The sequence below is a fragment of the Phasianus colchicus genome, chromosome 40 (assembly GCF_987193195.1).
Source record: "Phasianus colchicus chromosome 40, bPhaCol1.hap1.1, whole genome shotgun sequence".
NCBI lineage: Eukaryota > Metazoa > Chordata > Aves > Galliformes > Phasianidae > Phasianus > Phasianus colchicus.
This window is the reverse complement of record NC_143475.1, coordinates 784,597-810,151: the sequence shown is the minus strand read 5'-3', so window position 1 is coordinate 810,151 and position 25,555 is coordinate 784,597. Positions and strand designations below refer to the sequence as shown.

At 57.7% G+C, this 25,555-nt stretch overlaps 1 protein-coding gene across 1 annotated transcript in view; it reads left to right on the top strand.

Moving 5' to 3' along the window:
• SRCAP (Snf2 related CREBBP activator protein) overlaps window positions 1-25,555 on the top strand; it is a 137,816-nt gene that overhangs the window by 32,977 nt on the left and 79,284 nt on the right. Inside the window, exons 8-15 of the mRNA XM_090130322.1 lie at window positions 2,621-2,691; window positions 6,472-6,535; window positions 8,266-8,355; window positions 9,757-9,846; window positions 11,874-12,047; window positions 12,083-12,237; window positions 16,731-16,908; window positions 22,533-22,669. Of these exons, the coding sequence (XP_089986448.1) occupies window positions 2,621-2,691; window positions 6,472-6,535; window positions 8,266-8,355; window positions 9,757-9,846; window positions 11,874-12,047; window positions 12,083-12,237; window positions 16,731-16,908; window positions 22,533-22,669 (959 nt within the window). The remainder of the gene's footprint in view (window positions 1-2,620; window positions 2,692-6,471; window positions 6,536-8,265; window positions 8,356-9,756; window positions 9,847-11,873; window positions 12,048-12,082; window positions 12,238-16,730; window positions 16,909-22,532; window positions 22,670-25,555) is intronic.

Sequence of the window (25,555 nt, the reverse complement as noted above, 5' to 3'; positions counted from 1 at the left end):
TGGGGTGGGGGAAGGGGAGAAAGCTGAGGGGTGGGGGGAGAGGGGGAATGGGGGAAGAGATGGGGGTGGGGGGAGATGGAGGGTAGGGGGGAGAGGGGGGTGGAGGGATGGGGGGGTGGAGGAAGAGATGAGGTGGGGAGGGGAGGGATGGGGGGAGAGATGGGGGAGGGGGGGAGAGGGAGGCGGGGGGAGAGATGGAGGGTGGGGGGAGAGAAATGGGGGGAGGGAGGTGGGAGAGAGGGGTGGGGGGCAGAGATGGGGGTGGGTAGGGATGGGGAGGGGGGAGATGGGGGAGGGGGGAGGTGGTGAGGGGTGGAGAAGAGATTTGGGGAGGGGGGAGAGATGGGGGTGGGGGGGAGGAGTTTGGGGGGGACGGAGGTGGAGTGGGGGGGATGGGGGCGGTTTAATGGGGTCAAACGGGGACATATGGGGTCACTGGGCTGAGAGTGGGGGGCAGATAGGGAGAGGGGGCAATTAAGGTTTAACGAGGTCAGATTGGGGGCAGTTAAGGTTTAATGGGGTCAGATTGGGAGTAATTAAGGTTTAGTGGGGTCACATGGGATCAGATTGGGGGCGATTAAGGTTTAATGGGGTCAGACTGGGGATAATTAAGGTTTAATGGGGTCAGATTGGGGGCAATTAAGGTTTAATGGGGTCAGATTGGGGATAATTAAGGTTTAATGGGGTCAGCTGGGGTCAGATTGGGAGTAATTAAGGTTTAATGTGGTCAGATTGGGAGTAATCAAGGTTTAATGGGGTCAGACTGGGGACAGTTAAGCTCTAATGGGATCAGATTGGGGATAATTAAGGTTTAACGGGGTCAGATTGGGGATAATTAAGGTTTGATGAGGTCAGGTTGGGGATAATTAAGGTTTAATGGGGTCAGATGGGGTCAGATTGAGAACAGTGAAGGTTAGTGGGGTCAGATTGGGGGTAATTAAGGTTTAATGGGGTTAGATGGGGGATAATTAAAGGGGTCAAATTGGGGGTAATTAAGGTTTAGTGGGGTCAGACTGGGGACGATTAAGGTTTAATGGGGTCAGGTTGGGGACGATTAAGGTTTAATAGGGTCAAATTGGGGGGTAATTAAGGTTTAATGGGGTCAGATGGGGGATAATTAATGGGGTCAAATTGGGGGTAATTAAGGTTTAATGGGGTCAGACTGCGGACGATTAAAATTTAATAGGGTTATATTGGGGGTAATTAAGGTTTAATGGGGTCAGACTGGGGACGATTAAGGTTTAATAGGGTCAAATTGGGGGTAATTAAGGTTTAATGGGGTCGGGTTGGGGACGATTAAGTTTTAATGGGGTCAGATTGGGGATAATTAAGGTTTAATGGGGTCAGATGGGGAGTAATCAAGGTTTAATGGGGTCAGACTGGGGACAGTTAAGCTCTAATGGGATCAGATTGGGGATAATTAAGGTTTAACGGGGTCAGATTGGGGATAATTAAGGTTTAACGGGGTCAGATTGGGGATAATTAAGGTTTGATGAGGTCAGATTGGGGGCAATTAAGGTTTAATGGGGTCAGGTTGGGGATAATTAAGGTTTAATGGGGTCAGATGGGGTCAGATTGAGAACAGTGAAGGTTAGTGGGGTCAGATTGGGGCTAATTGAGGTTTAATGGGGTTAGATGGGGGATAATTAATGGGGTCAGATTGGGGGTAATTAAGGTTTAATGGGGTCAGGTTGGGGACGATTAAGGTTTAATAGGGTCAAATTGGGGGTAATTAAGGTTTAATGGGGTCGGGTTGGGGACGATGAAGGTTTAATGGGGTCAGGTGGGGGGTAATTAAGATTTAATGGGGTCAGTTTGGGGACAATTAAGGTTTAATGGGGTCAGATGGGGTCAGATTGAGAGCAGTGAAGGTTAGTGGGGTCAGATTGGGGGTAATTAAGGTTTAATGGGTTAGATGGGGGATAATTAATGGGGTCAGATTGGGGGTAATTAAGGTTTAATGGGGTCAGACTGCGGACGATTAAGGTTTAATAGGATTAAATTAGGGGTAATTAAGGTTTAATGGGGTCAGACTGCGGACAATTAAGGTTTAATAGGGTCAGGTTGGGGGTAATTAAGGTCTAATGGGGTCAGATTGGGGGTAATTAAGGTTTAATGGGGTCAGACTGCGGACGATTAAGGTTTAATAGGATTAAATTAGGGGTAATTAAGGTTTAATGGGGTCAGACTGCGGACAATTAAGGTTTAATAGGGTCAGGTTGGGGGTAATTAAGGTCTAATGGGGTCAGATTGGGGGCAATTAAGGTTTAATGGGATCAGGTTGGGGGTAATTAAGGTTTAATGGGGTCAGGTTGGGGACGATTAAGGTTTAATAGGGTCAAATTGGGGGTAATTAAGGTTTAATGGGGTCGGGTTGGGGACGATGAAGGTTTAATGGGGTCGGGTTGGGGGTAATTAAGATTTAATGGGGTTAGGTTGGGGATAATTAAGGTTTAATGGGGTCAGATGGGGTCAGATTGGGAACGATGAAGGTTAGCGGGGTCGGATTGGGGGTAATTAAGGTTTAATGGGGTGAGATGGGGTCAGATTGGGGACAATGAAGGTTTGATGGGGTCGGGTTGGTGTCACCCATGGGTGCTGATGTGTTCCCCCCCCCCAGATGCTGAGGGGCTGAAAGGCGACGGCGAGCGGCCCCTGGAGGAGCTGCTGCGCTCACTGCCCCCCCCACAGGTGGGTCACTGGCACCCAGTGTCACCCAGTGTCACCTATGGGCCCCCATTGTCACCTGGTGGCACCCACGGGCCCCCATTGTCACCTGGTGGCACCCAGTGTCACCCACTGTCACCTATGGGCCCCCATTGTCACCAGGTGACATTCAGTGTCACCCACTGTCACCTTTGGGCCTCCATTGTCACCTATGGGCCCCCATTGTCAACTGGTGGCACCCACTGTCACCCACTGTCACCTATTGGGCCCCCATTGTCACCTGGTGGCACCCAGCGTCACCTATGGGCACCTATGGTCACCAGGTGTCACCCATTGTTACCTGTGGGCACCCACTGTCACCTGGTGTCCCCCAGCGTCACCCAGTGTCACCTATGGGCCCCCATTGTCACCTGGTGGCACCCAGCGTCACCCACTGTCACCTATGGGCCCCCATTGTCACCTGGTGGCACCCACTGTCATCCACTGTAACCTATGGGCCCACATTGTCACCTGGTGACATTCAGCGTCGCCCACTGTCACCTTTGGGCCTCCATTGTCACCTATGGGCCCCCATTGTCAACTGGTGGCACCCACTGTCACCCACTGTCACCTATTGGGCCCCCATTGTCACCTGGTGGCACCCAGCGTCACCTATGGGCACCTATGGTCACCAGGTGTCACCCATTGTTACCTGTGGGCACCCACTGTCACCTGGTGACACCCAGCGTCACCCACTGTCACCTATGGGCCCCCATTGTCACCTGGTGACATTCAGTGTCACCCACTGTCACCTTTGGGCCTCCATTGTCACCTGGTGTCACCCACTGTCACCTATAAGCACCTATTGTCACCAGGTGTCACCCATTGTTACCTGTGGGCACCCACTGTCACCTGGTGACACCCACTGTCACCTATTGGGCCCCCATTGTCACCTGGTGACACCCAGTGTCACCCACTGTCACCTATGGGCCCCCATTGTCACCTGGTGGCACCCACTGTCATCCACTGTCACCTATGGGCCCCCATTGTCACCTGGTGACATTCAGTATCACCCACTGTCACCTATGGGTACCTATTGTCACCTGGTGTCACCCATTGTTACCTGTGGGAACCCACTGTCACCTGGTGACACCCAGTGTCACCCACTGTCACCTATGGGTCCCCATTGTCACCTGGTGTCACCCACTGTCACCCACTGTCACCTATGGGCCCTCATTGTCACCTGGTGACATTCAGTATCACCCACTGTCACCTATGGGCTCCCATTGTCACCTGGTGTCACCCACTGTCACCTATGGGCACCTATTGTCACCAGGTGTCACCCATTGTTACCTGTGGGCACCCACTGTCACCTGGTGACACCCACTGTCACCCACTGTCACCTATGGGCCCCATTATCACATGGTGGCACCCAGCGTCACCCACTGTCACCTATGGGCCCTATTAGCACATGGTGGCACCCAGTGTCACCTACTGTCACCACGTGTCACCCATTGGCACCTGTTGTCACCCATGGGCCTCCCATTGTCACCTGGTGACATTCAGTGTCACCCACTGTCACCTATGGGCCCCCATTGTCACCTGGCGACACCCAGTGTCACCCACTGTCACCTATGGGCCCCCATTGTCACCTGGTGTCACCCAGTGTCACCCACTGTCACCTATGGGCCCCCATTGTCACCTGGTGTCCCCCAGCGTCACCCACTGTCACCTATGAGCCCCCATTGTCACCTGGTGACATTCAGTGTCACCCACTGTCACCTATGGGCCCCATTGTCACCTGGTGTCCCCCAGCGTCACCCACTGTCACTTATGGGCCCCATTATCACATGGTGGCACCCAGCGTCACCCACTGTCACCTATGAGGCCCCATTGTCACCTGGTGACATTCAGTGTCACCCACTGTCACCTATGGGCCCCCATTGTCACCAGGTGACATTCAATATCACCCACTGTCACCTATGGGCCCCCATTGTCACCTGGTGTCACCCACTGTCACCTATGGGCCCCCATTGTCACCTGGTGACATTCAGTATCACCCACTGTCACCTATGGGCACCTATTGTCACCAGGTGTCACCCATTGTTACCTGTGGGCACCCACTGTCACCTGGTGTCCCCCAGCGTCACCCACTGTCACCTATGGGCCCCCATTGTCACCTGGTGTCACCCACTGTCACCTGTGGGCACCCATTGTCACCCATGGGCACCCATTGTCACCTGGTGTTATCTATGGGCACCAGTGTCACCTGGTGTCACTTCTGGGCACCCATTGTCACCTGGTGTTATCTGTGGGCACCCAGTGTCACCCGTTGTCACCTGGTGTCACCCACTGTCACCTCTGGGCACCCATTGTCACCTGGTGTCATCTTTGGGCGCCCAGTGTCACCTGGTGTCACCCACTGTCACCTCTGGGCACCCATTGTCACCTGGTGTCATCTTTGGGTGCCCAGTGTCAGCTGGTGTCACCTGGTGTCACCCATTGTCACCTCTGGGCACCCATTGTCACTTGGTATTATCTATGAGCACCCAGTGACACCCGTTGTCACCTGGTGTCACCCATTGTCACCTGTGGGCACCCTTTGTCACTTGGTGTTATCTGTGGGCACCCATTGTCACCCGTTGTCACCCATTGTCATCTCTGGGCACCCACTGTCACCCATTGTCACCCATTGTCACCTCTGGGCACCCATTGTCACCTATTGTCACCTCTGGGCAACCATTGTCACCCGTTGTCACCTGGTGTCACCTCTGGGCACCCATTGTCGCCTACTGTCACCCACTGTCACCTCTGGGCACCCATTGTCACCTATTGTCACCTCTGGGCACCCATTGTCACCCGTTGTCACCCATTGTCACCTCTGGGCACCCATTGTCACCTATTGTCACCTCTGGGCAACCATTGTCACCCGTTGTCACCTGGTGTCACCTCTGGGCACCCATTGTCGCCTACTGTCACCCACTGTCACCTCTGGGCACCCATTGTCACCTATTGTCACCTCTGGGCACCCATTGTCACCCGTTGTCACCCATTGTCACCTCTGGGCACCCATTGTCACCTATTGTCACCTCTGGGCAACCATTGTCACCCGTTGTCACCTGGTGTCACCTCTGGGCACCCATTGTCGCCTACTGTCACCCACTGTCACCTCTGGGCACCCATTGTCACCCATTGTCACCTCTGGGCACCCATTGTCACCCGTTGTCACCTGGTGTCACCTCTGGGCACCCATTGTCGCCTACTGTCACCCACTGTCACCTCTGGGCACCCATTGTCACCCATTGTCACCTCTGGGCACCCATTGTCACCCGTTGTCACCTGGTGTCACCTCTGGGCACCCATTGTCGCCTACTGTCACCCACTGTCACCTCTGGGCACCCATTGTCACCTATTGTCACCTCTGGGCACCCATTGTCACCCGTTGTCACCTGGTGTCACCTCTGGGCACCCATTGTCGCCTACTGTCACCCACTGTCACCTCTGGGCACCCATTGTCACCTATTGTCACCTCTGGGCACCCATTGTCACCCGTTATCACCTGGTGTCACCTCTGGGCACCCATTGTCGCCTACTGTCACCCACTGTCACCTCTGGGCACCCATTGTCACCCATTGTCACCTCTGGGCACCCATTGTCACCCGTTATCACCTGGTGTCACCTCTGGGCACCTATTGTCGCCTACTGTCACCCACTGTCACGTCTGGGCACCCATTGTCACCCATTGTCACCTCTGGGCACCCATTGTCGCTTACTGTCACCCACTGTCACCTCTGGGCACCCATTGTCACCTGCTGTCACCCCCAGGCGGTGCTGCGGCCGTGGGAGCCCCGCGAGGAGGATGAGGAGTTCGCTGCTGAGGAGGAAGAGGGTGAGTGAGGGCTGTCACCCCTCCCGTGTCCCTTTGTCACCCCTCCCGTGTCCCTTTGTCCCCCATCCCACCCCTGTCACCCGTCCCACCCCTGTCACCCACCCCATGTTCCTCTGTCACCCCTCCCACCTTTGTCATCCACCCCTCCCACCTCTGTCACCCACCCTGTGTCCCTTTGTCACCCTTCCCATGTCACCCATCCCACCTTTGTCACCCACCCTATGTCCCTTTGTCACCCATTCCACCTGTCACCCACCCCACGTCCCTTTGTCACCCCTCCCATGTCCCTCTGTCACCCCTCCCTCCTCTGTCACCCCCCCTAGGGTGCTGTCACCCACCCCATGTCCCCCTGTCACCCCTCCCATGTCACCCCTCCCACCTCTGTCACCCATCCCATGTCTTTTTGTCACCCATCCCACCTCTGTCACCCACCCCAGGGTGCTGTCACCCACCCCACCTCCCCCTGTCACCCCTCCCATGTCACCCATCCCACCTTTGTCACCCCCCCTACGTCTCTTTGTCACCCCCCCCACGTCCCTCTGTCACCCCTCCCACCTTTGTCACCCACCCCAGGGTGCTGTCACCCCCTGTAGGTCCCTCTGTCACCCATCCCCATTTGTTGTCACCTCCCCCATTGTCCCCATTGCCCCTCCTCGTCCCCCTTTGTTCCCCATTGTCCTCCCTTATGCCCTTCTGTTCCCCATTGTTCCCCTTTGTTCCCCCATTGTTCCCCCATTGTCCCCATTGCCCCCATTGTCCCCCCTTATGCCCTTCTGTTCTCCATTGTTCCCCCATTGTCCCCCCTTTACCCCTTCTGTCCCCCCATTGCCCCCATTGCCCCCCATATCCCCCATTGTCCCCCCCATATCCCCCCCATATCCCCCATTGTCCTGCCATTGCCCCCCCCATGCCCCCCATTGTCCCCCCTTATCCCCTTCTGTCCCCACTTTGTCCCCTTTGTTCTCCATTGTCCCCATTGCCTCCCCTATGTTCCCCATGTTCCCCATGGTCCCCATGTCCCCCCATTGCCCCCCCGTCCCCTTCCATCCCCCTTTTGTCCCCATGTCCCCCCATTGCCCCCCCTTATCCCCTTCTGTCCCCCCATGTCCCCCCTTTGCCCCCCACTGCCCCCCCATTGCCCCCCCATCCCCTTCCGTCCCCCTTTGTCCCCCCATCGCCCCCCTTATCCCCTTCTGTCCCCCCATTGTCCCCATTGCCCCCCCATTTCCCCCATTGCCCCCCTTCTGTCCCCCCTTATCCCCCATTGCCCCGCATTGCCCCCCATATCCCCCAATACCCCCCATTGCCCCCCTGTCCCCTTCCGTCCCCCTTTTGTCCCCATGTCCCCCCATTGCCCCCCCATGTCCCCTTCTGTCCCCCCATTGTCCCCATTGCCCCCTATTTCCCCCATTGCCCCCCATTGTCCCCCCATTGCCCCCCTTCTGTCCCCCCATTGTCTCCATTGCCCCCTATTTCCCCCATTGTCCCCCCATTGTCCCCCCATTGCCCCCCTTTGCCCCCCACTTCCCCCCCGTATCCCCCATTGCCCCCCATTGCCCCCCCGTCCCCTTCCGTCCCCCTTTTATCCCCCCATCGCCCCCCCTTATCCCCCTTTGTCCCCCATTGCCGCCCCCCCCCACGTCCCTTAACACCCCCTGTTGTCCCCGTTGCCACCCATCATCCCCTTCTGTCGTCCCCCCCCCTTCCCCTCTTCGTCCCCCCCCCCCCAGGTGAGGATGAGGAGGAAACCATCGCCGCCCAGGAGCGCCTGGAGGGGGACGTGGACCACCAGCAGGAGCTGGATGAGCTGGCGAGAGAGGGTACAGAATGCAGAGACCCCCCCCCCAAAATAAGCACCCACACCCCCTCCCCTCCCCGCACCCACACAGACCCCCACCCCGCACCCATGGGTGGGGGTTTGGTAGCAGTGCGGACAGCAAAGGGCTGTGAGACCCCCCCCCGACGGCCGGCTGTGAGGGATGGGGGCAGCGGCACGGGGGGGCACAGAGACACGGGGTGGGGGGGGGGGGGGGATGTAGGAATGGGGGGGGAGGTGGAAATGGGGGGGAGTGGGGGAATGGGGGGGGGATGTGGAAATGGGGGGGGGTGGGAATGGGGAGGGGGGATGTGGGGGGGGGGGTGGGAAGGGGGAGGGGGGATGTGGGGGGGGGGGGTGGGAAGGGGGAGGGGGGATGTGGGGGGGGGGGTGGGAAGGGGGAGGGGGGATGTGGGAGTGGGGGGGGTGGGAATGGGGGGGAGATGTGGGAATGGGGGGGGAGTGGGGGAATGGGGGGGGGGATGTGGGAATGGGGGAGAAGTGGGGGAATGGGGGGGTGGGGGGGTGGGAATGGGGGGAGATGTGGAAATGGGGGGGATGTAGGAATTGGGGGTGTGGGGGGGATGTAGAAATGGGGGGGGGTGGGAATGGGGGGGGATGTGGAAATGGGGGGGGTGGGAATGGGGGGGGAATGTGGGAGTGGGGGGGTGTGGGAATGGGGCAGGTGGGGAGGAATGGGGGGGTGTGGGAATGGGGGGGGTGGGGGGTTGTGGAAATGGGGGGGGGATGTGGAAATGGGGGGGAGTGGGGGAATGGGGGGGGAGTGAGGGAATGGGGGGGGTGGGGGGGTGGGAATGGGGGGAGATGTGGAAATGGGGGGGGTGGGAATGGGGGGGGGGATGTGGGGGGGAGTGATGGGGGGGAAATGGGGGAGAGAGGAAATGGGGGTGAAATGGGGGGGGAGAGGGGAGATGGGGGGAGAAATGGGGGTGAGAGAGGAGATGGGGGGAGATGGGGGGGAGAGGGGAAATTGGGGTGAAATGGGGGGGGAGAGGGGGTGTGGGGGGGATGTGGGGGGGGTGGGGGGATGTAGGGGGGAATGGGGGGGTTGGGGGGGGATGGGGGGAAATGAGGGGGGGATGTGGGGGGAGAGAGGTGTGGGGGGAGGGAAGGGGGTGCGGGCAGAGGGGTGAGGGGGGGTAGAGGGGATGTGGGGGGGGGGGAGAGGGAGCGGGGGGGGGGAAATGGGGGGGGAGATGGGAAGGTGGGAGATGGGGGGGGGGAGAGGGAATGGGGGGGTGGGAGAGGGGATGTGGGGTGGAGATGGGGGTAGGGGGTGTGCGGGGGGGGGGGGGGAGAGAGAGGAGGTATGTGAAGGGGGGGGGGTGGGTGCAGGCCCCACACATGTGCACACGCGTGACCCTTGCACACGCGTGTGGCGCAGGCGAGCTGCCCATGGAGGAGCTGCTGCAGCGCTACGCCGGAGCCTTCGCCGACTCCGACTGCGAGTCTGCGCGCGGGGCCAGCAGATCCGGTATGGGGCCAGGGGGGGGCAGAGGGGGTCCTAATGGGGGCTGGGGGGTCAGGGGGGGTCAGGATGGGGTGTGTGGGGTCAGGGGGGTTAGAATGGGGTCTGGTTGCAATCTGTGGGGTCAGGGGGGGTCAGAATGGGGTCTGTGGGGTCAGGGGGGTTAGAATGGGGGCTGTGGGGTCAGGGGGGGTCAGAATGGGGCTGGGTGGGGGCTGTGGGGTCGGGGGGGGTCAGAATGGGGTCTGGGTGGGGGCTGGGGGGTCGTAATGGGGCCTGTAGGGTCAGGGGGGGTCAGAATGGGGGTGGGGTGGGGGCTGTGGGGTCAGGGGGGTCAGAATGGGGTGTGTGGGGTCTGTGGGGTTGGGGGGCTCATAATGGGGGCTGTAGGGTCAGGGGTGGTCAGGGGGGGTCTGGGTGGGGGCTGGGGGGTTGTAATGGGGCCTGTAGGGTCAGGGGGGGTCAGAATGGGGGCTGGGTGGAGGCTGTGGGGTCAGGGGGGGGTCAGAATGGGGGCTGGGTGGGGGCTGTGGGGTCAGGGGGAGTCTGGGTGGGGGCTGGGGGGTCGTAATGGGGGCTGTAGGGTCAGGGGGGGATCAGAATGGGGGCTGGGGGGGCCTGTAGGGTCAGGGGGGGGTCAGAATGGGGCTGGGGTGGGGGCTGGGGGGTCAGGGGGGGTCGAAATGGGGGCTGGGGGGTCAGGGGGGGTCAGGATGGGGGCTGGGTGGGGGCTGTGGGGTCAGGGGGGGTCAGAATGGGGTCTGTGGGGTCGGAGGGGGTCGTAATGGGGGCTGTGGGGTCGGGAGGGGTCAGAATGGGGTGTGTGGGGTGTGTGGGGTTGGGGGGGTCGTAATGGGGGCTGTAGGGTCAGGGGGGTCAGAATGGGGGCTGGGTGCAGTCTGTGGGGTCAGGGGGTCAGAACGGGGGCTGGGTGGGGGCTGTGGGGTCAGGGGGGGTCAGGATGGGGTCTGTGGGCTCTGTTGGGTTGGGGGGGTTGTAATGGGGGCTGGGGGGTCAGGGGGGGTCAGGATGGGGGCTGGGTGGGGGCTGGGGGGTCGGGTGGGGTCAGGGGGGGTCTGGGTGGGGGCTGGGGGGTCGTAATGGCGGCTGTAGGGTGAGGGGGGGTCAGAATGGGGGTGGGGTGGGGGCTGGGGGGTCAGGGGGGGTCAGAATGCGGGCTGGGTGGGGGCTGTGGGGTCAGGGGGGTCAGAACGGGGGCGGGGGGGGCGGGGGGGGTCAGAATGGGGTCTGTGGGGTTGGAGGGGGTCGTAATGGGGTCTGTGGGGTCAGGGGGGTTAGAATGGGGGCTGTGGGGTCAGGGGGGGTCAGAATGGGGGCGGGGTGGGGGCTGTGGGGTCAGGGGGGGTCGTAATGGGGCCTGTAGGGTCAGGGGGGGTCAGAATGGGGTCTGTGTGGGGTCTGTGTGGGGTCTGTGGGGCTGGGGGGTGTCTGTAGGGGTCTCTGTAGGATTTATTAGGGTTTTCCATCTATAGGGTCACTCATGGGTGCTATAGGATATTACTGGGGTTTCCCAGCCCCTATAGGTCCACCTATGGGTGCTATAGTGCCACATTCTGGTCTCCCAGCCCCTATAGGGCCACCCATGGGTGCTATAGGATATTACTGGGGTTTCCCTGCCCCTATAGGGCCACCCATGGGTGCTATAGGGCCACATGAGGGTTTCCCAGCCCCTATAGGGCCACCCATGGGTGCTATAGGATATTACTGGGGTTTCCCAGCTCCTATAGGGCCACCCATGGGTGCTATGGGGTCTTACTGGGGTCTCCCAGCCCCTATAGGGCCGCCCATGGGTGCTATAGGGCCCCATAATGGTCTCCCTGCCCCTGTAGGGCCACTGATGGGTGCTATAGGATATTACTGGGGCCTCCCACCCCTATAGGGCCACCCATGGGTGCTATAGGGCCCCGCTATGGCCTCCCTGCCCCTATAGGGCCACCCATGGGTGCTATAGGGCCCCACTATGGTCTCCCAGCCCCTATAGGACCACCCATGGGTGCCCCCTCCCCTTTCAGACTCCCCGGCGACCGACAGCGACGACGACGACGACGAGGAGGAGGAGGAGGAAGAAGAGGAGGAGGAAGAGGAAGACGAAGAGGAAGAAGAGGAGGACGAAGACGACGACGACGACGACGAAGAGGAAGAAGAAGAAGAAGACGCCGAAGCCCCTCCCCCACCCCCCTCTCCCCTCCCCCCACCCCCGGAGACCCCCAGCGCCCCTCAGCCCCCCCTCCCCCCCCCTTCCGTCCCTCCTCCTCCCCCTCCTCCTCCTCCTCCTCCTCTTCCTCTTCCTCCCCCCCCCCAAAAAAGGAGATCAGCGACATCGCCGCCGCCGCCGAGAGCCTCCAGCCCAAGGGTTACACCTTGGCCACCACGCAGGTGAGACCCCCAAAAGACCCCTCCTCAAAAGACCCCCCCCCCCGAAGAGACCCCCCCCCCAAAAGGTTTAATCTAACCCCAAAAGACCCCTCCCCATAGATGTAAGTTAATGCTCCAGCCCAAGGGTTACACCTTGGCCACCACGCAGGTGAGACCCCCAAAAGACCCCTCCCCAAAAGACCCCCCCCCCCCGGAAAGGCCCCTCCCCAAAAGACCCCTCCCCAAAAGACCCCCCCCCGAAAAGACCCCCCCCCAAAAAGGTTTAATCTAACCCCAAAAGACCCCCCCCCAAAAGACCCCTCCCCATAGATGTAAGTTAATGCTCCAGCCCAAGGGTTACACCTTGGCCACCACGCAGGTGAGACCCCCAAAAGACCCCTCCCCAAAAGACCCCTCCCCAAATGACCCCCCCCCGAAAAGACCCCCCCCCCCAAAAGGTTTAATCTAACCCCAAAAGACCCCCCCCCAAAAGACCCCTCCCCATAGATGTAAGCTAACCCCAAAAGAGGCCCCTCCAAAGACCCCCCCCAAAAGACCCCACCCCATAGATTTAAGGTAACCCCAAAAGACCCCCCCCCAAAAGACCCCACGCCATAGATGTAAGCTAACCCCAAAAGAGGCCCCAAAAGACCCCCCCCAAAAGACCCCCCCCATAGACTTAATCTAACCCCAAAAGACCCCTCCCCAAAAGACCCCCCCCCAAAAGATTTAATCTAACCCCAAAAGACCCCCCCCCAAAAGACCCCTCCCCATAGATGTAAGTTAATGCTCCAGCCCAAGGGTTACACCTTGGCCACCACGCAGGTGAGACCCCCAAAAGACCCCTCCCCAAAAGACCCCTCCCCAAATGACCCCCCCCGAAAAGACCCCCCCCCCAAAAGGTTTAATCTAACCCCAAAAGACCCCCCCCCAAAAGACCCCTCCCCATAGATGTAAGCTAACCCCAAAAGAGGCCCCTCCAAAGACCCCCCCCAAAAGACCCCACCCCATAGATTTAATCTAACCCCAAAAGACCCCCCCCCAAAAGACCCCTCCCCATAGATGTAAGTTAATGCTCCAGCCCAAGGGTTACACCTTGGCCACCACGCAGGTGAGACCCCCAAACCCCCCCCCCCCAAAACCCCCCCCCCAAAAAGACCCCCCCCCAAAAGGTTTAATCTAACCCCAAAAGACCCCCCCCCCAAAAGACCCCTCCCCACAGATATAAGCTAATTCTCCAACCCAAGGTTTACACAGGTAAACCCCCCCAAAAGACCCCACCCCAAAAGAACCCACCCCATAGACTTAATCTAACCCCAAAAGACCCCTCCCCAAAAGCACCCTCCCCAAAAGACCCCCCCCCAAAAAAACCCCCCCATAGATTTTAGCTAACCCCAAAAGACCCCTCCCCAAAGACCCCACCCTGTAGACCTAATGTAACCCCAAAAGACCTCCCCAAAAGACCCCCCCCAAAAGACCCCCCCCATAGACTTAATCTAACCCCAAAAGCCCCCTCCCCAAAAGACACCCCCCCAAAAGACCCCACCCCATAGATTCAAGCTAACCCCCAAAAAGCCCCCTCTAATGACACCCCCCAAAGACCCCCTCCAAAGACCCCTCCCCAAAAGACCCCCCCCGAAAAGACCTCCCCTAAAAGATTTAAGCTAACCCCAAAAGACCCCCCCCAAAAAGACCCCACCCCATAAATTTAAACTAACCCCAAAAGACCCCTCCCCAAAAGACCCACCCCGAAGAGACCCCCCCCAAAAAGATTTAATCTAACCCCAAAAGACCCCCCCCCAAAAGACCCCCCCCAAAAGATTTAATCTAACCCCAAAAGACCCCCCCCAAAAGACCCCACCCCATAGATCTAATCTGACCCTATAAGCCCCCTGCCCACCTCCTGAAGCTAACCAAGCCCCCCCCACCCCAAAAACCCCAAAACCCCGCAGGTAAAGACCCCGATCCCACATCTCCTGTGTTTCTCACTGCGTGAAGACCCCTCCCCAAAAGACCCCTCCCCAAAACACCTTTTCCCACAGATCTAATCTAACGCTATAAGTCCCATCCCCATATATTGAAGCTGCCTGACGCCCCCCCACCCCAAAAACCCCAAAAACCCCAAACCCTACAGGTGAAGACCCCGATCCCACACCTGCTGCAGGATTCACTGCATGAAGACCCCTCCCCAAGAGACCCCTCCCCAAAAGACCTTTTCCCATAGATGTAAGCCAGTCCTATAAGACCCGTCCCCATATGTTGAAGCTGACCAACCCCCCCCCCCAAAAAAACCCCAAAAACCCCAAAACCCACAGGTGAAGACCCCGATCCCACAACTGCTGTGTTTCACTCTGCAGGAAGACCCCTCCCCAAAAGACCCCTCCCCAAAACACCCTTTCCCATAGATTTAAGCCAGTCCTATAAGACCGGTCCCCATATATTGAAGCTGACCGACCCCCCCCCACCCCAAATCCCCCAAAACCCCAAAACCCTACAGGTGAAGACCCCGATCCCACACCTGCTGCAGGCTTCAGTGCATGAAGACCCCTCCCCAAGAGACCCCTCCCCAAAACACCCTTTCCCACAGATCTAATCTAACGCTATAAGTCCCATCCCCATATATTGAAGCTGACCGACCTTCCCCCACCCCAAAAACCCCAAAAACCCAAAACCCACAGGTGAAGACCCCGATCCCACACCTGCTGCGTTTCACTCTGCATGAAGACCCCTCCCCAAGAGACCCCTCCCCAAAAGCCCTTTTCCCACAGATCTAATCTAACGCTATATGACCGGTCCCCATATATTGAAGCTGACTGACCCCCCCCCCACCCGAAAAACCCCCAAAACCCCAAAACCCTACAGGTGAAGACCCCGATCCCACACCTGCTGCATTTCACTCTGCATGAAGACCCCTCCCCAAGAGACCCCTCCCCAAAACACCCTTTCCCATAGATGTAAGCCAGTCCTATATGACCGGTCCCCATATATTGAAGCTGACCGACCTTCCCCCACCCCAAAAACCCCAAAAACCCCAAAACCCACAGGTGAAGACCCCAATCCCACACCTCCTGCAGGGTTCACTGCATGAAGACCCCTCCCCAAGAGACCCCTCCCCAAAAGACCTTTTCCCATAGATGTAAGCCAGTCCTATAAGCGCTGTCCCCCTATATTAAAGCTGACCGACACCCTCCCACCCCAAAACCCCAAAAACCCCAAACCCTACAGGTGAAGACCCCGATCCCACACCTCCCGCGTTTCACTCTGCATGAAGACCCCTCCCCAAGAGACCCCTCCCCAAAACACCCTTTCCCATAGATCTAATCTAACCCTATAAGCCCCCTCCCCATATATTGAAGCTGACCGACCCCCCCCCCACCCCAAAAACCCCCAAAACCCCAAAACCCTACAGGTGAAGACCCCGATCCCACACCTCCTGCAGGATTCACTGCATGAAGACCCCTCCCCAAGAGACCCCTCCCCAAAACACTCTTTCCCACAGATCTAATCTAACGCTATAAGTCCCATCCCCATATATTGAAGCTGACCGACCCCCCCCCACCCCAAAAACCCCAAAAACCCCAAACCCTACAGGTGAAGACCCCGATCCCACACCTCCTGCAGGGTTCACTGCCTGAAGACCCCTCCCCACGAGACCCCTCCCCAAAACACCCTTTCCCACAGATCTAATCTAACGCTATAAGACCTGACCCCATGTATTGAAGCTGACCGACCCCCCCCCCACCCCAAAAACCCCCAAAACCCCAAACCCTACAGGTGAAGACCCCGATCCCACACCTGCTGCAGGCTTCAGTGCATGAAGACCCCTCCCCAAGAGACCCCTCCCCAAAACACCCTTTCCCATAGATGTAAGCCAGTCCTATATGACCGGTCCCCATATATTGAAGCTGACCGACCCCCCCCCACCCCAAAAACCCCAAAAACCCCAAAACCCACAGGTGAAGACCCCGATCCCACACCTGCTGCGTTTCATTCTGTGGGAAGACCCCTCCCCAAAAGACCCCTCCCCAAATTTGGGAAAAGGCCTTTTCCCATAGATGTAAGCCAGCCCTTTAAGCGCTGTCCCCCTATATTGAAGCTGACCGACCCCCCCCCACCCCAAAAACCCCAAAAACCCCAAAACCCCGCGGGTGAAGACCCCGATCCCACACCTGCTGCGTTTCACTCTGCATGAAGACCCCTCCCCAAAAGACCCCTCCCCAAAACACCCTTTTCCCACAGATCTAATCTAACGCTATTAGACCTGTCCCCATATATTGAAGCTGACCGACCCCCCCCCACCCCAAAAACCCCAAAAACCCCAAACCCTACAGGTGAAGACCCCAATCCCACACCTCCTGCAGGGTTCACTGCATGAAGACCCCTCCCGAAGAGACCCCTCCCCAAAACACCCTTTCCCATAGATCTAAGCCAGTCCTATAAGACCGGTCCCCATATATTGAAGCTGACCGACGCCCCCCCACCCCAAAAACCCCAAAAACCCCAAAACCCTACAGGTGAAGACCCCGATCCCACACCTGCTGCGCGGCACGCTGCGTGAGTACCAGCACATCGGCCTGGACTGGCTGGTCACCATGTATGAGAAGAAGCTGAACGGGATCCTGGCCGACGAAATGGGGCTGGGCAAAACCATCCAGACCATCTCCCTGCTGGCACACCTGGCCTGCGAGAAGGGTGAGGGGCTGCGGGGGGCGGGGGGGGGGATATGGGGTCTTTAGGGGGTCTTTATGGGGTCTGTGGGGTCTTTAGGGGGTTTTTAGGGGGTCTTTAGTGGGTCTTTTGGGGGTCTGTGGGGTCTTTAGGGGGTCTTTTGGGGGTCCTTAGGGGGTCTTTATGGGGTCTGTGGGGTCTTTACGGGGTCCTTAGGGGGTCTTTAAGGGGTTTTTAGGGGTTCTTTAGGGGATATGGGGGATCTTTTGGGCGTCTTTTGGGGATCTGTGGGGTCTTTATGGGGTCTTTAGGGGTTCTTTAGGGGATATGGGGGATCTTTTGGGGGTCTTGTGGGGGTCTGTGGGGTCTTTAGGGGGTTTTTAGGGGGTCTTTAGGGGGTCTGTGGGGTCCTTAGGGGGTTTTTAGGGGGTCCTTAGGGGGTTTTTAGGGGGTCTTTAAGGGGTCCTTAGGGGGTCTTTAGGGGGTCTTTAGGGGGCCTTTGGGGGTCTGTGGGGTCTTTAGGGGGTTTTTAGGGGGTCTTATGGGGGGCCTGTGGGGTCTTTATGGGGTCTTTATGGGGTCTGTGGGGTCTTTAGCGGTCTTTATGGGGTATAAGGGGTCTATAGGGGTCTTTAGGGGGTCTTTATGGGGTATGGGGGGTCTTTAGGGGATATGAGGGGTCTTTAGCGGTCTTTATGGGGTCTGTGGGGTCTTTAGGGGGTCTTTAGGGGGTCCTAAGGGGGTTTTTAGGGGGTCTTTTGGGGGTCTGTGGGGTCTTTACGGGGTCCTTAGGAGGTCTTTAAGGGGTCTTTAGGGGGTTTTTAGGGGATATGGGGGGTCTTTAGGGGGACTTTAGGGGTCTTTAGGGGGTCTTTAGGGGATATGGGGGGTCTTTAGGGAGTCTTTTGGGGGTCTGTGGGGTCTTTAGGGGCTCTGTGGGGCTCTAAGGGGTCTTTAGGGGGGCTTTAAGGTGTCTTTAGGGGATCTTTAAAGGGTTTTTAGGGGGTCTTTAGGGGATATGGGGGGTCTTTAGGGGGTTTTTTGGGGGTCTGGGGGGTCTTTAGGGGGTCTTTAGGGGGTTTTTTGGGGATATGGGGGGTCTTTAGGGGGTCTTTTGGGGGTCTGTGGGGTCTTTAGCGGTCTTTATGGGGTATGAGGGGTCTTTAGGGGTCTTTAGGGGGTCTTTTGGGGGTCTGTGGGGTCTTTAGGGGGTCTTTTGGGGATATGGGGGGTCTTTAGGGGGTTTTTAGGGGGTCTTATGGGGGGTCTGTGGGGTCTTTAGGGGGTCCTTAGGGGTTCTGTGGGGTCTTTAGGGGATATGGGGGGTCTTTAGGGGGTCTTTTGTGGGTTTTTAGGGGGTCTTTAGGGGATATGGGGGGTTTTTAGGGGGACTTTAGGGATCTTTAGGGGGTCTTTAGGGGATATGGGGGGTCTTTAGGGAGTCTTTTGGGGGTCTGTGGGGTCTTTAGGGGGTCTTTTGGGGGTCTTTAGGGGATATGGGGGGTCTTTAGGGGGTCTTTTGGGGGTCTGTGGGGTCTTTAGGGGCTCTGTGGGGCTCTAAGGGGTCTTTAGGGGGTCTTTAAAGGGTTTTTAGGGGGTCTTTAGGGGATATGGGGGGTCTTTTGGGGGTCTTTTGGGGGTCTGTGGGGTCTTTAGGGGGTTTTTAGGGGGTCTTTAGGGGGTCTGTGGGGTCCTTAGGGGGTTTTTAGGGGGTCTTTAAGGGGTCTTTAGGGGGTTTTTAGGGGGTCTTTAGGGGGTCTTTAGGGGGTCTTTTGGGGGTCTGTGGGGTGTTTAGGGGGTCTTTAGGGGGTCTTTCGGGGGTCTTTCGGGGATATGGGGGGTCTTTAGGGGGTCCTTAGGGGGTCTTTTGGGGTTCTGTGGGGTCTTTAGGGGCTCAGTGGGGTTATAAGGGGTCATTAGGGGGTCTTTACCGGGTCCTTAGGGGGTTTTTAGGGGGTCTTGAAGGGGCCCTTAGGGGGTTTTTAGAGGGTCTTTAGGGGGTCTTTTGGGAGTCTGTGGGGTCTTTACGGGGTCCTTATGGGGTCTTTAAGGGGTCTTTAGGGCGTTTTTAGGGGATCTTTAGGGGGTCTGTGGGGTCCTTAGGGGGTCTTTATGGGGTCTTTAGGGGGTTTTTAGGGGGTCTTTTGGGGGTCTCTGGGGTCTTTACGGGGTCCTTAGGGGGTCTTTAAGGGGTCTTTAGGGGTTTTTTAGGGGGTCTTTAGGGGATATGGGGGGTCTTTAGGGGGTCTTTAGGGGGTCTTTAGGGGGTCTTTAGGGGATATGGGGGTTCTTTAGGGAGTCTTTTGGGGGTCTGTGGGGTCTTTACGGGATCTTTAGGGGGTCTTTAGGGGGTCTGTGGGGTCTTTAGGGGCTCTGTGGGGCTATAAGGGGTCTTTAGGGGGTCTTTAAGGGGTCTTTAGGGGGTCTTTAGGGGGTCTGTGGGGTCTTTAGGGGCTGTGTGGGGCTATAAGGGGTCTTTAGGGGGTCTTTAAAGGGTTTTTAGGGGGTCTTTAGGGGATATGGAAGGTCTTTTGGTGGTCTTTTGGGGATCTGTGGGGTCTTTATGGGGTCCTTAGGGGGTCTTTTGGGGGTCTGTGGGGTCTTTAGGGGGTCTTTTGGGGGTCTTTAGGGGCTCTGTGGGGCTGTAAGGGGTCTTTAGGGGGTCTTTAAGGGGTCTTTATGGGGTATGGGGGGTCTATAGGGGGTCTGTGGGGTCTTTATGGGGTATGAGGGGTCTTTAGGGGGTCTTTAGGGGGGATATGGGGGGTCTTTAGGGGGTCTGTGCGGTCTTTATGGGGTCTTTATGGGGTCTGTGGGGTCTTTAGGGGGTTTTTAGGGGGTCTTTAGCGGTCTTTAGGGGGTCTCTATGGGGTATGAGGGGTCTTTAGGGGCTCTTTGGGGTCTTTAGGTGCTCTGTGGGGGTATAAGGGATCTTTAGGGGTCTTTAGGGGGTCTTTAGGGGATATGGGGGGTCTTTTGGGGGTTTTTGGGGTCTTTATGGGGTCTTTAGGGGGTCTTTAGGGGGTTTTTAGGGGGTCTTTAGGGGGTCTGTGGGGTCTTTATGGGGTCTTTATGGGGTATGAGGGGTCTTTAGGGGGTCTTTATGGGGATATGGGGGGTCTTTAGGGGGTCTGTGGGGTCTTTAGGGGGTTTTTAGGGAGTCTTTAGGGGGTATTTAGCGGGTCTGTGGGGTCTTTAGGGGGTCTGTGACGTCTTTAGGGGGTCTTTAGGGGGTCTGTGGGGTCTTTAGGGGGTCTTTGTCGGGTCTGTGGGGTCTTTAGGGGGTCTTTTTAGGGGGTTTTCAGGGGGTATTTAGGGGGTTTGTGGGGTCTTTAAGGGCTCTTTATGGGGCTTTTAGGGGGTCTGTGGGGTCTTTGGGGGCTCTGTGGGGGTCTAAGGGGTCTTTAGGGGGACTTTAGGGGCTCTGTGGGGTCTTTAGAGTGTCTTTATGGGGTATGGGGGGTCTTTAGGGGGTCTTTAGGGGGTTGTTAGGGGGTCTGTGGGGTATTTAGGGGCTCTGTGGGGGTCTTTAGGGGCTTTTTAGGGGGTCTTTAGGAAGTCTGTGGGGTCTTTAGGGGCTCTGTGGGGGTATAAGGGGTCTTTAAGTGGTCTGTGGGGTCTTTAGGGAGTCTTTAGGGAGTCTTTAAGGGGTCTTTAGGGGGTTTTTAGGGGGGCTGTGGGGTCTTTAGGGGGTCTGTGGGGTCTTTAGGGTGTCTTTAGGGGGTCTTTATGGGGTATGGGGGGTCTTTAGGGGGTTTTTAGGGGGTCTGTGGGGTCTTTAGAGGCTCTGTGGGGGTCTGTGGGGGATCTGTGGGGTCTTAAGGGGCTCTGTGGGGGTATAAGGAGTCTGTGGGGTCTTTAGGGGGTCTGTGGGGTTTTTAGGGGGTCTGATGGGTCTTTAGGGGATCTTTAGGGGGTCTGTGGGGTCTTTAGGGTGTCTTGGGGTCAGCCCAAACCCCCATACCCCCATAGGACCCTAAATCCCCCCCACAGAAGCCCCCACACCCCCCATAGAAGCCTCCAGTGCCCCCCCAGGACCCTATAACCCCCCCATAGAACCCTAAATCCCCCCCATAGGAGCCCCCAGTCCCCCTATAGAAGCCTCGAATGCCCTCCCAGGACCCTAAATCTGCCCTATAGGACCCTAAATCCCCCCATAGAAGTCTCCAATGCCCCCCCAGGACCCCAAATCTCCCCCATACAACCCTCAATCCCCCCATAGAAGCCCCCAGCCCCCCCATAGAAGCCTCCAGTGCCCCCCAGGACCCTAAATCCCCCATAGGACTCTAAATCCCCCCATAGAAGCGCCCAGAACCCCATAGAAACTTCCAATGCCCCCCCAGGACCCCAAATCTCCCCCATACAACCCTCAATCCCCCCATAGAAGCCCCCAGCCCCTCATAGAAGCCTCCAATGCTCCCCCAGGACCTAAATCTGCCCTATAGGACTCTAAATCCCCCCATAGAAGCCCCAGCCCCCCCATAGAAGCCTCCAATACCCCCCTAGGACCCTAAATCTCCCCATAGAAGCCCCCAGTCCCCCTATAGAAGCCTCGAATGCCCTCCCAGGACCCTAAATCCACCCTATAGGACCCTAAATCCCCCCATAGAAGTCTCCAATGCCCCCCCAGGACCCCAAATCTCCCCCATAAGACCCTAAATCCCCCTATAGAAGCGCCCAGAACCCCATAGAAACTTCCAATGGCCCCCCAGGACCCCAAATCTCCCCCATACAACCCTAAATCCCCCCATAGAAGCCCCCAGCCCCCCCATAGAAGCCTCCAGTGCTCCCCAGGACCCCAAATCTCCCCCATACAACCCTAAATCCCCCCATAGAAGCGCCCAGAACCCCATAGAAGCTTCCAATGCCCCCCCAGGACCCCAAATCTCCCCCATACAACCCTAAATCCCCCCATAGAAGCCCCCAGCGCCCCCATAGAAGCCTCCAGTGCCCCCCAGGACCCCAAATCTCCCCCATAGGACCCTAAATCCCCCCATAGAAGCCCCCAGCCCCCCCATAGAAGCCTCCAATACCCCCCTAGGACCCTAAATCCCCCCATAGAAGCCTCCAGTGGCCCCCTAAGACCCTAAATCCCCCATAGAAGCCCCCAGTCCCCCTATAGAAGCCTCGAATGCCCTCCCAGGACCCTAAATCCGCCCTATAGGACCCTAAATCCCCCCATAGAAGTCTCCAATGCCCCCCCAGGACCCCAAATCTCCCCCATAAGACCCTAAATCCCCCCCATAGAAGCGCCCAGAACCCCATAGAAGCTTCCAATGGCCCCCCAGGACCCCAAATCTCCCCCATACAACCCTCAATCCCCCCATAGAAGCCCCCAGCCCCCCCATAGAAGCCTCCAATACCCCCCTAGGACCCTAAATCCCCCCCATAGAAGCCTCCAGTGGCCCCCTAAGACCCTAAATCCCCCCATAGAAGCCTGAAATGCCCCCCCAGGACCCTAAATCCCCCCATAGGACCCTAAATCCCCCCCATAGAAGCCTCCAATGCCCCCCCAGGACCCCAAATCTCCCCCATACAACCCTCAATCCCCCCATAGAAGCCCCCCATTGCCCCCAACAGCAGCCCCCCCAAACCTCCCACAAGACCCCCAACTCCCCCCCCCCAACCCCCCCCTTCTTGGAACGCAGGCAGCTGGGGCCCCCACCTCATCATCGTGCCCACCAGCGTGATGCTCAACTGGGAGATGGAGCTGAAGCGCTGGTGCCCGGCCTTCAAGATCCTCACCTACTATGGGGCGCAGAAGGAGCGGCGCCTCAAGCGCCAGGTACGGCCCTAAATCCACCCCAAAGACCCCAGAGAGACCCCGAATCCCCCACCTCAAACACAAAGCCACAAATCCACACCAAAATGAAACCAAATCCACCTTAAACTGATCCCAAATCCACCCCGAATCCCCCACCTCAAACACAAAGCCACAAATCCACCCCAAACTGACCCCAAATCCACCTTAAACTGACCCCAAATCCACCTTAAACTGATGCCAAATCCACCCTGAATCCCACACCTCAAACACAAAGCCACAAATGCCCACCAAACTGACCCCAAATCCACCTTAAACTGACCCCAAATCCACCTTAAACTGCCCCCAGATCCACCCCGAATCCCCCACCTCAAACACAAAGCCACAAATCCACCCCAAACTGACCCCAAATCCACCTTAAACTGACCCCAAATCCACCTCAAATCCCTCCAAACTGACCCCAAATCCCCCCAAACTGACCCCAAATCCACCCCGAATCCCCCACCTCAAACACAAAGCCACAAATCCACCCCAAACTGACCCCAAATCCACCTTAAACTGACCCCAAATCCACCTTAAACTGACCCCAAATCCACCTCAAATCCCTCCAAACTGACCCCAAATCCCCCCAAACTGACCCCAAATCCACCCTGAATCCCCCACCTCAAACACAAAGCCACAAATCCACCCCAAACTGACCCCAAATCCACCTTAAACTGACCCCAAATCCACCTTAAACTGACCCCAAATCCACCTCAAATCCCTCCAAACTGACCCCAAATCCCCCCAAACTGACCCCAAATCCACCCCGAATCCCCCACCTCAAACACAAAGCCACAAATCCACCCCAAACTGACCCCAAATCCACCTTAAACTGACCCCAAATCCACCTTAAACTGACCCCAAATCCACCTCAAATCCCTCCAAACTGACCCCAAATCCCCCCAAACTGACCCCAAATCCACCCCGAATCCCCCACCTCAAACACAAAGCCACAAATCCACCCCAAACTGACCCCAAATCCAACCCAAACTGACCCCAAATCCACCTCAAATCCCTCCAAACGGACCCCAAATCCCCCCAAACTGACCCCAAATCCACCCCAAGTACCAACAGATCCACCCCAAATCCCCCCATGTCAAACACAAAGTCCCAAATCCACCCCAAACAACCCCAAATCATCACCAGGTACCCCAGACTGACCCCAAATCCTCCACACTGACCCCAAATCTCCCCAAACTGACCCGAAATCCCCCAAACTGACCCCAAATCCTCCACACTGACCCTAAATCCTCTCTCACTGACCCCAAATCCCCCAAACTGACCCCAAATCCTCTCACACTGACCCCAAATCCCCCAAACTGACCCCAAATCCTCCACACTGACCCCAGTTTTCCCCCAAATCCCCCCACACTGACCCCAAATCCCCCAAACTGACCCCAAATCCTCCACACTGACCCCAAATCGTCCGAAACTGACCCCCAATCCCCGTCTACTGACCCCAAATCCCCCAAACTGACCCCAAATCCTCCACACTGACCCTAAATCCTCTCACACTGACCCCAAATCCCCCAGAATGACCCCAAATCCTCCCACACTGACCCCAAATCCCCCACACTGACCCCAAATCCTCCCACACTGACCCCCAATCCCCGTCTACTGACCCCAAATCCCTCAAACTGACCCCAAATCCCCCACACTGCCCCCAAATCCTCCCACACTGACCCCAATCCCCGTCTACTGACCCCAAATCCCCCACACTGACCCCAAATCCTCCCACACTGACCCCAAATCCCCCAAACTCCCCCCAAATCCTCCCAAACTGACCCCAAATCCCCCAGAATGACCCCAAATCCTCTCACACTGACCCCAAATCCCCCACACTGACCCCAAATCTTCCAAACTCCCCCCAAATCCTCCCACACTGACCCCCAATCCCCCATACTGACCCCAAATCCTCCACACTGACCCCCAATCCCCGTGTACTGACCCCAAATCCCCCCTACTGACCCCAATTTCCCCCCAAATCTTCCCACACTGACCCCAAATCCCCCAAACTGACCCCAAATCCTCCACACTGACCCCAGATCCCCCAAACTGACCCCAAATCCTCCCACACTGACCCCCAATCCCCGTCTACTGACCCCAAATCCCCCCTACTGACCCCAGTTTCCCCCCAAATCCCCCCACACTGACCCCAAATCCCCCAAACTCCCCCCAAATCCTCCCACACTGACCCCAAATCCTCCACACTGACCCTAAATCCTCTCACACTGACCCCAAATCCCCCAGACTGACCCCAAATCCTCCCACACTGACCCCAAATCCTCTCACACTGGCCCCAAATCCCCCACACTTACCCCAATTTCCCCCCAAATCCCCCCACACTGACCCCAAATCCCCTTCTACTGACCCCAAATCCCCCAAACTGACCCCAAATCCTCCCACACTGACCCCCAATCCCCGTCTACTGACCCCAAATCCCCCAAACTGACCCCAAATCCTCCACACTGACCCTAAATCCTCTCACACTGACCCCAAATCCCCCAGACTGACCCCAAATCCTCCCACACTGACCCCAAATCCTCTCACACTGGCCCCAAATCCCCCACACTTACCCCAATTTCCCCCCAAATCCCCCCACACTGACCCCAAATCCCCTTCTACTGACCCCAAATCCCCCAAACTGACCCCAAATCCTCCCACACTGACCCCCAATCCCCGTCTACTGACCCCAAATCCCCCAAACTGACCCCAAATCCTCCACACTGACCCCCAATCCTCTCACACTGACCCCCAGTCCCCTTCTACTGACCCCAAATCCCCCAAACTGACCCGAAATCCTCTCACACTGACCCCAAATCCCCCACACTGAGCCCAAATCCTCCCACACTGACCCCAAATCCCCCA